General features: G+C 61.4%; 1 protein-coding gene across 3 annotated transcripts in view; it reads right to left on the reverse strand.

Annotated features, from left to right (window-relative positions):
- Positions 1–14,529, reverse strand: part of COBL (cordon-bleu WH2 repeat protein) — a 113,551-nt gene that overhangs the window by 15,157 nt on the left and 83,865 nt on the right. For 2 of the 3 annotated variants that reach the window (XM_036010385.1, XM_036010384.1), the window contains one exon: positions 1,721–2,030. In XM_036010385.1, coding sequence (XP_035866278.1) covers positions 1,721–2,030 — 310 coding nt within the window. Of the gene's footprint in view, positions 1–1,720; positions 2,031–12,763; positions 14,213–14,529 lie in introns of those variants that run through there. The other variant, XM_036010386.1, reaches the window with a different exon arrangement.

Raw genomic sequence — 14,529 nt, forward strand, 5'->3', positions numbered from 1 at the left:
CTGCCTGATGAGACACGAACTCGCCCTTGGGATTGTCGTTAAGACGGAAGAGCCAGACTTTGAAACTATTAGAATGTAAAACCAAACAAACAAAACACCGGGGAATGCCCATGACAAACAATTAGGTAAAAATGAATCAAAATGAAATACTACTGATGGTAACATTACATTAATCAGACGAATATTCTCGCTCATCTGGACACAGGTGCAGCAAAACAGCAAAAGGACAAAAGCCTTCATTCACGTTGGTGAGTGACCTACGAATTGCTTCCTATTATTCTACTTATTATTTTATTTCCACTCATGCTTTCATGGCATCATGTGATTGGCTCTTAAAATTATCTAAAAGGTTCAAAAAGTTCATGGGCTATAGAGAATGAACCTGCTATTTTTTCCTAAAAGACCAAAAAAAAAAAAAGAACTGTGGCCGAGACGGCCGCACGGGCGGGCACTGCGGAGCAGGGCACCGGGGCGGACGGGCGTGCATCTGGAAACTTCACACCTGACCTGAGTGGGACTCGGAGTCAGTGGGAGAAAATGGGTTTCCTTTTCACGTCACAGCCCAAAATGAACCGCAGGTAGACCAGAAGCCCAAATGTGAGAAAGCAGCACTACATTTTCACAAGAAATTCAGACGATGTTTGGTGTTTTAGGGCAGGGGACCCCGATCCCTGGGCGGGGGACTGGTACTGGGCTGAGGGCTGTTAGGATCCGGGCCGCACAGCCAGAGGCGGGTGGCGGTCCTGCGAGCCAGCCAATCACCACCCCCACACCCACCTACCCCCACCCCCGTCCGTCCGTGGAGAAACTGGCTTCCACACACCAGTCCCTGGTGCCAGAAAGGTCGGGGACCGCTGCTTGAGGGCGTGAGCAGGGTCCCTTAAATACACGAAGGACGCACCTATTCAGGGGAACACGGACGAGTGTAACGACACTAGAATCAAACGGCAGTTTCTACACAACAGCCAGAACGTCACACTCAAGCCAGCGTCTGCAGGGCTCTCTGCGTGTGACGACTGGCCAAGGGGAGATGGACCACTGTTTCCAAAGTCACACTGCGCTTCTCCAAAGAGGCCAACATCTACCAAGAGGCAACGCTTGGGGGAGAGGAAACCAGGCTGCCCCCAGGCGTGCGGCAGGCTGCCCGTCCTCACGAACCCCGGGGAGCGTGACCCGGAGCCCCACGAGACGCCATGCGCCTGCCACCCCGAGGGCGGGTGCAGCTGCAGAGCGCCCCCTGCTGGGCGGGCACCCCAGCCGGTCCTCCTGGGAGCAATGCGTCCGTCACCGAGAAAGTCAAGAGCCTGTTCCTCCGAGAGCCTCATCCCTTCTCTGCCGGGACACTCCCCGCGTGCAACCAGAAACACGTGCACACCGGGCTCCCGGCGGTGGGAACCCAGACCAGCCGCGTGCCCATTTGTTGACAAATAAAGTAAGTGAAGGCACAAAGGATGATGTGTGGGACCGTGGAGAAGTCTGGAAAGCAGGAAGCTGGGTGGACAAGCACCCCGTGTGAAGGGCCCCGGGTATCGATGGGCATGCGTGTGTGCACGTGCACACACACACACACACCACCACCCCTAGTTACTCACCAGTGCCTGCACACCCGGAAAGAGCAGGCCGACGTCACCGTGGGAAACAAGCCCCGGTCCCTGGGACAAGCGACCCCTCTCCCGGAGACCGGGATGGGGCCCCCATCCCCAGCTGTCCCGTCACTCACCCCGAATGCCAGGGCCCGGCGCCATTCCTCTCCCACGTGGGGCTCTTCGCAGCGCCCGGTTCGGGGGGCCCGGCCAGGTCCTGGTCGCTGCCGTCCTCCTGGTCGGTGGCCCACTTCTCTCTGGACTTGGCGCTGTCGTGCTGGGAGTCCAGCGAGGCGATGTCGGAGGGGGAGCTCACCACGCCCGAGTCCTCCGTCGTGTCCTCCGAGGCGAAGCAGCTGCCGACCGACACCGTCTCCTCGGCGTCCGGGGTGGCCGGCGGGACCCTGTCCACGGCGCCGGGCCCGCCGGGCCCCAGGGGGAGGCTCACTGCGTGGAACACGGCAAGGACACCCGTCAGCCAGCACCCGCGTGCCCGCACCACCCAGCCCGCCCGGCCACCAGCACTTTGGGGTTGGGGTGCCAGGAAGGCAGGGGTTCACACACACGGCTTCCTCCAGACACACCTCCCTTAGGTGTGGCGGAGAGCAAACAGCCCCCCAAAAGGCACCACCCTGTGTGCTGGCCTCTCGGTCCCAAGTGGACGGACGGTGGGCACACATTTAACGGTGCCGGCCGGCCACACGGCGGAGGCATCGGTTTTCAGACCGACCCTCGGCGTCGTGGACGTTGTTTTAAAACGAGTTCTTTTCTTTGAAAAGTGGGGTTTTGAAAAACATCTTGACAAATTTAGACATAAATAAATGTCCCTTTGGGAGCTTGTGACCAACAGACCAGGGGGACACCCGAACTTTGGCCTGAGACAGTGATGGCACGGCCTCCGTGGACGTTCGGCTGTCCCTCCGTGTTTCCACGGAGACAGCAAGTTCCGGCCTGGGGGAGAGACAGTCTGCGGGGGGACCTCCACGTGGGGCTAAAGGGAATCAGGGCGATGGCACCCCGAGCTTCGGTGCCGGGGCCCTGAGTGCCGAGGGGCCTCCCGCCGTGGAAGGGGTGGCAGGCGTGGGCTGAGCTGCGGCGACTCATCACCGAAGTCCCCTCCCCGCCCGCAGCGACGGTGACGCTGGGGATGCCGTGGCCACTCAGCACCTGCCCCGGGCCGTGTGAGAACGTGTTGGGTGCAGCGAGGCTATTGTTCCCCTTCCCACTGAGCTCCCAGGGTTTGTAAAGCCTGCGGGTGGAGCAGAAACTCTTCCTGGTGCGGAAGCTGGGAGACCGGGGTGTGTGACCGTGTGACTGTGTAACCAGGAGCCAGCCCTGCACCCGAGCTGCTCGTTTTAATGTTACGTAGAAACAGATTTCAAACGTTGACACCTCAAGATGCATGACGGGAGCGAGCGCTGTGTGGGGTGGTCCCGGAAACCGGGGGTGCACTGTGCTGCGGCCTCACTGTGCTCTGCTGACAGACCGCTCCCCTGGTAAGTGACTGAATGCCCACGGTGACTCAGGGCCACGGCATGCCCAGCACACACCCCACGCAACCGGGCGCCAGGAGTCCAGTGACAGCGGCGGTCCGGTGGCAGCCCCGTCACACTCAACTGGGGCAGCAGACTGGCAACCCAGAATTAACAGAAACATAGAAAATAAAAAAAGCCCCTGCCCGTGCTGGGGTATCACGGTCCCAAACAACGACACACAGCAGAGGACAGGGTTGCGGAGACAGACACGGCACGGAAGCTCCCGAGGGGAGCCGCAGCACAAAGGAGGGCTGTTCCGGGAGGCCCGGATGCCCAGGGCAATGTGTCCCGGCCCAGTGGCCGCCTCCCAACAAGGCCCCTTTCCCCCGGCTCCCTCCCTGGCTTCTGTTGCGGGGCCGTGATTAGAGGGCGAAGAGGAGAAGTGGGGCTGCCCAGGGGTTAGCACAGGCGGCCCTTTCCTGACAGAGGTTCGCCGAGAAGCTGTCACACCTCGGAGGGTGGCCCGCCGCTCCGGCCGTGCAGCCCGTGACTCAGCCTCCAGGTGTCACCCTCTGGCCTCGGCTCCCAGCTGCGCCCCGCCCTACCCTGCCCTGCCGTCGGCTGCTGCCCCCATGGCCGCGGAGACCCCAGTCTCTGGCCCTGCCTCCGCCACTGTCCCTGGACAAGTAGGTCAACTAAAGGGACACGTTTTCTTTCTCACAGTGCTGACGAGCACCAGGTGACAGGGACCCGGCCGCAGGTCCCTGCAGAGCCAGAGCGGGGGAGAGCTGCCCAGGGCGGGAGCCTGGACCCTTGGTCTCAGGTGCACCCAGGAGAGGGGGTGGGGTGCAGCCCGCAGGACTGTGGCGGCAAGGCAGAACGTAGTTCCGATGCACCTCGCAGGGAAGGGCCCCGGGATGGACCCGGGGACACCGGTCTCCAGTCCGAGAGCCAGGGCTGTCTGGTGACGCACAGTTCATGGGGGGACAGACAGAGAGAGACACACACACAGACGGATGGTCTGTGGCCTACAGAAACGCCCCTCTGGGTGTGTCTGCACGGGCAGGGGGCGGCTGGTCATTCAGTGGGCACAGGTTAGACTGTTTTGGGCGTACAACAAGTGGCGTGATTACCAGAGGCCCCTCCTGCCCAGGTGAGCCCTCCGTTTCTCAGGGGTAACCTCCCCTAGGGCTGGGGGACACTGCCCTTGAGCCCACCTGATAGGTGCTTGGGGAGGGCCCACCCCCCACAGGCGCCTGGGCCGGGCCGGGCCTGGGGAGCCGGTGCTGGGCAGGAGTGTACCCGGGAGGAAGGAGGGCAGTCCCCTGGGAACCGAAAGAACAAGTGTGTAAGGGAGCACATGTGTGTGCATGAGTGTGTGTGCCTCAGGGAGCAGGGGCCCGGTGCGCTGACGTGAGCCGTGGGCGGTGGGTGTGCCCGGGGAGGGTGGGAGGGAGGGGTGTGGAAGCTGGCGAGGATGGCGGCAGCACGTTCAAGGCTCTGGGACCATGCAAGCAGCACCTGAGTGTGCCTGTGGGGTGGCCGGCGGGGACAGCGGGGGCAGAAGGCAGGGGCGGGGCCCCCAGAGGTGCCCTGTAGGTCGGCATTTCCTTCTGCCCTCAGCTCTGCCCCTCCGAGTCTAGCTCAGAATCAGACGCCCCCCAACCCCCCCCCCCCCCCCCCCCGTCCCCTCATTATTGCTCCTCCTTTGGCTGCCCCTATTGTTAACCCCAGGCGCCGGGACATGTTTTGACAATCGCTGACTGAGACAATGGTGTGGGGGCCTGGGCTGTCCTCTAGACCCCCCCGCTGTGTCCTAGTTCCCACCCTCCGCCCCGGGGGCTCCCATGAGGCCAGTGGAGCAGGGACCCCTGCGCCGGGCCAGTGGGGGACAAGTGAGAGTCCGGATCCCGCCTCCTGGTCCCCCCTCCCCCCGGGTCCTCCTCCGGACTGCGGCAGGACCTTTCCCTTCCAGCGAAACGAGCAAGGGGGCTCTGATGAGCTGCAAACGCCCCCCAAGAGCTGGAGCTCCACCGTCTTTGAGACCCCCGATCGGAACCTGGGTGTCCCCGTTCTCCGGACGCCGGGCTGGTGACTCCCTGTGGCTCCGAGGTGGCGAACAGCACCACCCTTTCCTTCCCGCCATTCCTGTCCGCCCCGGACGTGGGAGCCGTCACCTCTGGGTCGATTAATGTGCCGGCGCCGTGGCCTCCCTTCAGGTGCGAACAGCCTTTCTGAACTAGAAAGTCGTCATTGCGTGATCTTTGCCAGTGTGGAAAACACACTTACTCTGTCTTTAGCAGAAGCCTAATGGAAACTCGTGCTGAAATCCGGTTCCAGAGGAACAGCCACAGAGCCGGACTCGGGAATACCAGCCCCCCCCCCCCATCCACGTAAAGTATATGACCCCGCGGTCCAAACGCCCTCATAGCTGCTCGTAAGCGAGACCTTGGGGGAACTCTCCGGACCAAATGGAAAGAAGGGAGGGCTAACTCAAAGCTATGAATGTCTCAACACGGAGCTCGCTCATCTTCGGTTCGGAACTATCCCCACCGAGTTTTCCTTGTGCGGAGCCCCAAAGACCACCTCGAGCCCTAAGTGTCACTTTCTTCCAAGAGCTTTGCCACGGATTCAGGTGTTTCTTGTTATCAAAGGCAAACGACAGGCCTCACACCCCATGACATCGCTTCCTTGCTGGCCATCACAACGGACGACCTCTCCAGGGTCAGTCTGGGCAGGCGGACTGGCCCAGAGGCAATGTGTCGGGGACAGAGTTCTTCCTCACCCCCCCGCCCCCCCAGTCCGGGGGCGCCTCCAGGCCCCGCCCACCACCCACAGCCAGCCGGAGTGCTCGCTACTGCCCCCCGCCTCGGGATCCAGCTCCCCGGGGTCCCGGCTCTGGGAGGAAAGGGGGCGTTGAGGTGCCTGCAGAGCAACGCCCCGAACTAGGGACGCCACCCGACCCGGTGCATGTGTCAGCACCGTCCTCACACCCCCCGCCCCCCAGGGGACTCGGAACCACCCGCTGTCCTTCCCACGTCTCACTGGCATCTGGAAAGTTCCACCATGAGTTCAATTGGTGGCGACAGATGTAATTTCTACTGCGTTGGAAATATTAACTTTTAAATGGACCGTTGTTTCTAAAATGTGTGCTAAAAGGAATCTGAACACGATAGTATTTTGATGTCCGGAAGACTCCCCTTCGCCCAGGCAGAGTTGGGGGGTGGGTGCGCTTGCACCCATGCCTGCTGCGAACGTTCTGGAGGGGGTGGGGCTGGCTGGGGGTGAGGCTCCGGGGGCCCCTCTGTCCCCGGCACCATGGCCGTCCTGCCCTGACTTGGGCTCCTTCTTTCCGGCTGGTTCCTCAAAGTGACGTTCACCTCATCACGCCGTTTGACTCGAGGACTCTTTAGGGGGGCACGGTTTAACCTTTGCGTTGGCCGTCTGGCCCTGGAGGCCCGCAGCCGTGGCCCCTCACCACACTGCAGGCGGGGGTCTCAGGGCGGCCTGCTCTCTACAGCCCGTCGCTCTGTGTGTGCGAGTGTATAAACATAATTCTTTTCAAGAAGGCAGGATGACGAAGAATGTCAAGGAGCCCGTGGATCTAAAATAGACCTGGGTTCTCTTCAGAGCCAAGTACTGTATTCTTGCTGCCCATCAGCCGGAGCTTCCCAAGGGCCTGAACCACGACTCGAATCCTAGAACCCCGACGTGCCAACTGGACAGTCTGGGCCGGGAGGCTCCGACCCTTCACTGTCCAACAGGGCCGGGCCCAGCTGCCGTTCTGTCACAGGCGGGCAGGAGGCGGCGGCCCCGCTGGTGGCCCCATACTCCCTGCCTCCGTGTCCGCACTGAACGAGGCCCTCCTTTCGCAGCCAACCCGACACTCAGCATCCCGGTCGGTAACGAGAGGAGCGGGCCCTTCCGCACATGCCCTCGCTGTCTGCTGAGCACGGAACTCGGAGCCTCCGGCGGGTGGGATTGAGGACCCGTCCGTGGGGCGGGGGAGGGAGGCTCCTGCCGGGGAGGATGCCCTTGGGTGGGGTTGGCCGACTCCCCTCCGCAGCCTCAGTGCTGGCCCTGGGTGACGGTCCTTGGACGCGGGTCCTCCCTCCAGAAATGGAGGTTCCCCTGTGTGTCCACACGTCTGCTCTAGCGTGTTTCTAAGTGGGACTCCTCCTCTGGGGGGTGTCATAGCTGCAGGGTGGCCTCAAATATCAGAGCGTCGGCTAATTACTGCCCAGGAGCACAGCCCAACCCCAGGACCTGCAGCCCACACAGGGGTCCCTGGGTGTGACACTGTGTAACGTTCAAGCAGATCCTATCCACCCAGCTCTTGCTTTACTGCACTGCCCCTGCGGATGGGTGTCACTGTTTCTCTTTTGCACATTATGTAAGAAGCCCCGGCCAGCACGTGATTCCTGAAGTTGCGTGTGGCAGAAACACGCCGTGCCAGGCTGCCAAACGGGCAGGTCCACTCACGGCCACACGGCCCCGTGTCGGGCACGAGCCGAATCGCGGTTCCTTCACCGAGAAACGCTGAAGCAATCATTGGCCGCAGCTACGCCGAGACTTTCCTGCTGGAACCCATTCTTCCGCGCTCCCAGGGAGAAGCTTGCTCTGTTTGTCCAGGGGTTTCAGTGCATTCTAAACGGGTGCCGAGAAAAAGACAAATCCGGGCCTTTCTGACATCAACGTTCCTGGGGCCTGAGCGCAGGCGGGGGCGGGAGGTGCGGGCCCGGGGGCGCACGGCATCCACACCTCACGGACAGGCCGCCTCCAGGTGGTCTGGTGTCTTAAAGAACGGGGGTTGGCGTTTAGTCGGCGCCTCTGGAAACCGGGCCGCCCGGGACTTGCCAGGTCCCCCGGGAACTCAGTCTCGAGGCCACTAGGGCTCAGCTGTGGCGTGAAGTGGGGGCCGCTCACCTGCCATGGGGGATCGATGATCTAGGGAAAACTTGGCCCTGTCCCCAAGTTCCACCTGTCGTGAGGAGGCCTGCAGCGGCGAGCACGGGCCTTACGTGTGTCTGGCTTTGTACAGCGCAGGGCTGGGCCGCTGCCGCCCACTGGACATTGACCTAAAAGTGACCGCATGAAGATGGCCTTTGTGTTTTGTGCAGGGCCGGGGCTGGGCGGAGGGTCCGTCTCGGCCCCCAAGGCCTTCTACGCAAGTGTCTGTTTAACTGGTCCTGAAAGGACAGCGCATCTTCCTCTTCCCTGTCCTGGGTAAACAGAGCCGTGCTGTTTGCCTGCATGTCCTCCCCGCCTTCCACCCCCTGGCACCCCCCCCCCCCCCGCCCCACACCTTGGTCCCCCATCCTCCGGTTGTGCCGGGAGGCGGAGGTCGGCGGGAGCAGACAGGATGGTCACTGTCCTCCTGCAGGGAAATGTTTTAGCTGGCATTGCTATGAGAAGATCAAAAGAAAAACAATACTTTTTGGCTTTTTTTTCTGGACTCTGTTTGATTACAAAGTGGCTTCTTGGTTGGCCTGTCCTTCCCTTATTCTAACGGTGGTTTCTGACTCTTGACCGTCTGTGAGGTCTGTTAAACTCGTGTTTCTAGCTGACGTCTGTGAAGTCAGAGCCGTCATGGCAGGAAACGTCTACAGGACCGTCTCTAGCCTGGCCCAGAGTCAGCAGACTATGCAGCTGGTAAATCCAACGTCTCCCACAAAACCCACCTAACCCACAACCGTGGTGACCCCAAATAACTCGGCTTTCTTGGCCAGAAGGCGCTCACCTCAGCCAAACCCACCGGGACCCCAAATCACCTCACAGGCCGTGCCCGGGCTCCGGCTCAGTTCCCAGCATGTGCTCAGGGTCTCGGCGGCAGGCGGAGGGCTCCGGGCACGCGCAGAAGCCAGCCTGGCCATGTTCTCACTGACCCTGCATGTGCCCGGCTGCAAGGGACCCGGCAGCCTCCAGAGCCAGGCTGGACGGACGAGCCGTGTCCGAGGGCCCAGAGAGCATCAGGCCCTGAGCGCGGGGACCACGCTGTCGGGAGCTGCAAAGGGGCTCATTTAAAGAAATCTCTCTGGGGGTGACACATACAGTCGCTGAAATCCAAAGGAAAAGCCGGGAGCTAGACACGGCCCTGCATCCTTCGTGTGAACTCGCAAAGCAGAAAATCGAATGTGTGAAGCTTATTGGACAACAGAGAGTTCATGTTTTTCTGATTTTTCAAAAATGAGGGCTTGAGTTCCTTGATCTCTGCAGGTTGACCAGGGCGGGGAAGCCCAGCTGACCCCCTCAAGGGGCCGGGGACCTCCAGGGGACACCGGGGAGGGACGGGGTGGGGCCTCGAGCGAGCACGGGGCTCGGAGGAGCGTGGCGTGTGCCTGCACCGAGCGCCGGCTGCCGCTGCCTCCCACGCGTCTCCCTCACGAGGGGAACTGGTGTTGCCACACCTGATGGTGTTGAGAAGGCAGTGGTCAGGATTTCAACGTAAGGTCCCTGTGTTTTAAACGTCGGCCTGTTTTGTGGCCGGCATTCGCTGGGAGCTGGCGGTTGCTCTAAATGCTTTACGGTCACCTGCACGGGTGGTCACCTGCACGGGTTGGTCTCAGAGCCGCCCTTGCCGGCAAACTGAACTCTGGCACAGAGAGGCAGCGGCGTCCGTGCTGTGGGTGCACACACCCACCCAAACACACGCGCACCCGGACACACACGTCAGATCTCCGCTCCCTTCTCGGTCCCAGTCCGCATCACGCCGGCCAGAGTGGTCGGAGAGTTGGCCCTCCGGGCACAGGCTGTCCTGCCCCGGCTGGCCTCACTGTCCCCTCTTTGTGAAGAGCAGGGCTCCCCCTCTGAACTCGGCCACTGAGCCTGTACTGTCACCAGCTGGACCTTTGTCTCCCAGCTCAGGCGGCCACCGCTGGGAGGGCCCGGGCTCCCCCTGGTGGAGGAGCGGAGCGGGGAAGCCACGGCACCGTGCGGGCTGGCCTCTGCAGCAGCTGGGTCACCCCGCAGAGCCCAGAGCGAGGGGCTGGTGGGGGCGGGGCTGCCTGGACGCCTGGCCACCCCTCGCCCCTTGGGGGACAGAATTCCAAGGCAACCCTTCCTTAACATTGGCGACTTTGCTCCTCAAAGGGGGCACGAGCGTGGATGAGTGGCGTCTGCCTCCCACTTTCTCCTCGGGGTTGGGATTCGGGCCACGCAGCAAGTCTTTACAGGGCCACTGCCCACCCACACAAAACAGACCCTCGTCCGTCGCCTCTGTCCCCCGAGTCGCTCACGGGCCGGGAAGGGTGCCTGGGCCGCGCTGGCCACTGCAGCCGGACGCAGGCCCCCCCTCTCCTCCCAGAGCCAGCCTCGGACCGCCACCCTGGGGACCATGTGGCCGGTCCCGGCGGTCTCAAAGGCTCTCCTCTCTCTTTCTTTTCTTTTCTTGTCTCTTCTTTTCTTTTCTGTTTCTTTTCTTTTCTTTTCTTTTCCTTTCTTTTCTGAAGGGTGTGGGTAGATATAACCTTCCGACTGTCATGTAGCTTCACGCAGAGTCATAAAAGCTTATTGTTTTCTTAAGGAGAAAAAAGGAGGGTTAGAGCGATTCAAGGCAGAATAAACTGAGGAGAAAGCGGGCATCCCGAGGCCCCTCGGAAGAAAGTGTCGGGGGGAACGGTGAGCGGCTCCGTGTCGCTCCAGGTGGCCGACCGAGCCGGGGGCTCAGGCACAGGTGACGCTGAGCCTCACGCAGGTGAGACCTGGACCTTCGTCCTCGCCGGGGCCTTTGAAGTTTGCTTGTCAGCATTTCACCACGGTGACTAATAGGGGGCAAACTATTGTGAGTGTTCCTCCTGCTCTGTGCTTGTTGGGTGCAAGCCATGACGTATCCAATACACACAGACACTGACACACACATGCACACAGGTGCACACATGTGTGAACACAGGAGCACACCCAAACTCAGGTGTGTGCACAACCATGCACACAGACACACATGCGCAAACAGGTGTGTGCACAAAAATGCAAACACACAGGTGTGCACACATGTCCATGAGCGTGCAGGGACACACACACACAGGCATGTGCACACAACGGTACTGGTGTGCAGACACATGTACAGGCACACAGGAGCATGTGCACATGCACAGGCCCATGCGTGTTTGTGGACACACAGGAGCACACACTCAGATGCACACACAGAGGAACAAGCGCACCAGCACACAAGTTTGCACGCACACTTGTGAACACACACGTGCACAGATGCACACACATAAGGGCACACACAGGAACACACACACACACACACAGCTGCAGGAACACAGAGCACACACACACACACACCACTCAGAGCACAGAGAAGAGGGCAGGGCCCCCCCTCCGTCCCCCAGGCGGAGGACGTCCTGGACAGTGGACGGTGGCCCTGCTTCGAGCCGCCACCAGCACTGTGTGAGGGGCCCGCACCTCCTCTCTGAGCGTTCGCACGGTGCCAACCTTGCCCCTATCGCAGGAAACTTTGCTTTGCTATGAAAAGAGTTAGCCTGCGAACGGACACATTTTACATCATATCACACGCGTTACGAAGGCTGCGAACAAGCGGTGTCGTGTCACGGACCCAAACCACACGGGAGCGAGCGTGAGCGGCTGGCCGGCACCACGCACGCAGGCTCCAGGCCGACTGCTGCCCGGCGAGCACACTGCACCGCGGCTCCTCCAGGGCGTTTCCCCGCGGAGCTGGGCACCCCCGTTCGCAGCTGAGCACGTGCAGAGCCTTCTCGGGAGGCCGAGAGCCGCGGGGACGCCAGACGGCGCACCCCACCCTGCAAACAGGAGGGCGGGTCAGATGCCGCTGCTTGCTCCCAGCCCCCCCCCCCCCCCCGCCCCACAGGACTCCCTGGTGAAAATGTGAGGGCCTGAGCCAACTGGGGACGGACAGTGATTCAGAGTCCATGTTTCTTGGGCCTCGGCACTGGCTGTGAGCTCCCACGGGGACCGGCCCCAGGAGGCCGGCTCGACCGGAGCCTCGCTGCTGGGGAAGGGGGCCACTTCCAACCTGCGCTCCTGGAGCCTCACTCCCGACCCCGCGTCAGGGAGAAGAGGGAGCAGGTGGGTCTCGTGCTGGCTTGTAGGGAGAACGAGCGATCTGTAAGGAGGGATGGGTTCTGAGGTCGCGCCACACACCAAAACATCTCTGGGGTGCAAGGGCTTTGAGAAACAAACAGTGTCCCTGAATGAACCTGCCGGATTCCTAGACGACGCGATCGCCGGTCAGCACCGTGTCGGGACAGGCGTGGATCCCCGACACCCGTTCACCGCGTCGCCCTGAGCTCCGCGCAGCCCCGTATCGGGCCGTCCTGGGGGCCGGGAGCCCTGAGGTTCTGCCAGGACCCACGTCATTGGCTAGCTGCACGCCCCAGGCGGTCAGGGTGCCAGGGCTGAGTCTCCCTCCTCCCGTCCCCGCCCCTCCACACCTGCGTCCTCTATTTCTCACAGAGTCGGCGCTGTCCTTTGCTCCACATGTTTGCCCCCTTAACCCACCATTCTAAGAGCCACCGGGCCCGCCCCGCCCTTCTCCGGACTGTGCGCCTGCCGACGCTGTCCTGCCTTCCCCCCGCGGCCTGACGGCCGCTTCTCTCTCGCACGCCTCCTGCTGTCACTGCACACCGTCCTCCGCGGCCCGGGAAGTCCGGGTCGTGGACCCCGGGGCTTCCCCCAGCGGTTAGGTGCACATTACCTCGTCCTGTGTAGACTTCCCCATTTAATGATTCGAGGGCAAGGGATGGCTCCTTATCAGACAAAAGTTCTTTATTTTAATGCAAAAGGGAAAAAAAGGCACTTTAAACTTGTTCTGTTTTCCTGTGAGTGATTTCTATAACCTCCTGGTTTTTTTCTCTTCACCAACTTACGGCACGAGGTCGGTTACACAGAGCTCCAGCTACACATCTCTACACTTTCTAGCTCCTGGTTCCTTGTTATGGACGCCGATGTCAGCGGCGATGACCCTGCATTGTCATCACTGCCGTTTGCAGCGTGACCCGCCAGAGAAAGTCACACACGTAAAAAAAATACCAACTGATTCTTTTTCTTGCTTTGAGCAACAACATTAAAAAAATCCTTTGGAGAAAGACACGACAAGCTTCTCCAGTTCAGCTGCACTTCTGCACGATAACGAACGTTAACCCAAGCAAGTGAGCCCCTTATCCTGAGCCCCGAACCCCAACGAGGTTGCCGCCCCCTGCCTGTCCGTCTCCGGAGAGCAGAGGTGACGGTGGGTTTTCCCAGGAAGGGAGGGGGATCTGTCGCTCCAGGAAGAGCTGGCCACGCCCCTCTAGGGACGTGGCGGCCACACCCTGGGACGCCACTATTCCTCGTACAGCCCTCCGGACCAGCGTTTGTCAATCGGAGCGGTTGTTACTTCCTTGGGCACGGTGAGCCCAGGTCAGCAAAACCCAGGTGTGTGGCCACCTGCCGCTCCCTCTGGCAGCCCCGGTGCGAGGCCGGCGGTGAGCGCGTCTTCCGTGTCGGGGGCGGGGCAGTGGGCGGAGTGCGCACGAGTGGAGGGCGGAGGTGCTCCTTCCTCGCCCCTCAGTTTGCGCGCGGCCTGAGTGCAGGAGAAGACAGTGATAGGGAACCCTGGAAAGCCCTTACAAAAACGTGGGGTCCTGCGCATCCCGGAGCACGCAGATCCCAGCATGAGCCGTGAGCCCCTACAGACACTTCTAGCTCACGCGTGTAGGCACCGAGTCGAACCGGGTAGGCAGACTGTTCCTACCCCAACGGACCACACTGGCCGATCTACAGACACGATCTAGCTCAAAGGCAAACAGGGACGGCATTCTGCAACTGGGTACCAGTGGAGAAAGATGTGAACTAATGATGAATTAAAATAAAGCAAGGTTCGTAGCAGAAGCATGTCCATGTATCGGTGAAAGTGGAATCTCAGGCGGGTCAGGGTCATCCACCAGAATTTACGTAGGACAGTCTCTGCCACCTACGGGGACATAGGGACCCCGGTCAATCCGATCTCTGCCGGCGACATGCGCGTCGGTCAGGTCTAAAGAGAGTAGACCGCGCTGCGCCAGCGAGCCCTGTGGTGTCGAGGACAGGAGCGTCGGGGCCGGGGCCGCGGAGGGCCACAGGCCAGGGGCATGGAGTTCCGCAAGGGCTGTCGTCAGAAGCGCCTGGCGTGGCTAGGAAACGACGCGCAGCAGTAAACTGTGGGGGAATAAACGGCAAGGTGAGAATGCGCCCCATGAGCACACACGTCGCCTTGGCATGCACCGTGCAGGCCCTGGGGACTCGGCAGCGCACAGAGAGGGAGCACCCGCCAGGCCCTCCGCCGTGGCCCCTGCGTTTCCTCCCCGTCTCTGTCTGCGGCCATCACGGAAGGGCCTCGTGCGCCGGCACGCACAGTTCCGTCTCCCGGAGGAGCTGGTTGGGGATGTCTTGGTCCTCGCGGCTGCATCCAGGTTGTCACATACAACTGTCTGGAGTTGGCGTGAACCTTGAGTCTCTGCTGGCGGAGACAGCGG

The sequence above is a fragment of the Phyllostomus discolor genome, chromosome 10 (genome assembly GCF_004126475.2).
Source record: "Phyllostomus discolor isolate MPI-MPIP mPhyDis1 chromosome 10, mPhyDis1.pri.v3, whole genome shotgun sequence".
Lineage (NCBI taxonomy): Eukaryota > Metazoa > Chordata > Mammalia > Chiroptera > Phyllostomidae > Phyllostomus > Phyllostomus discolor.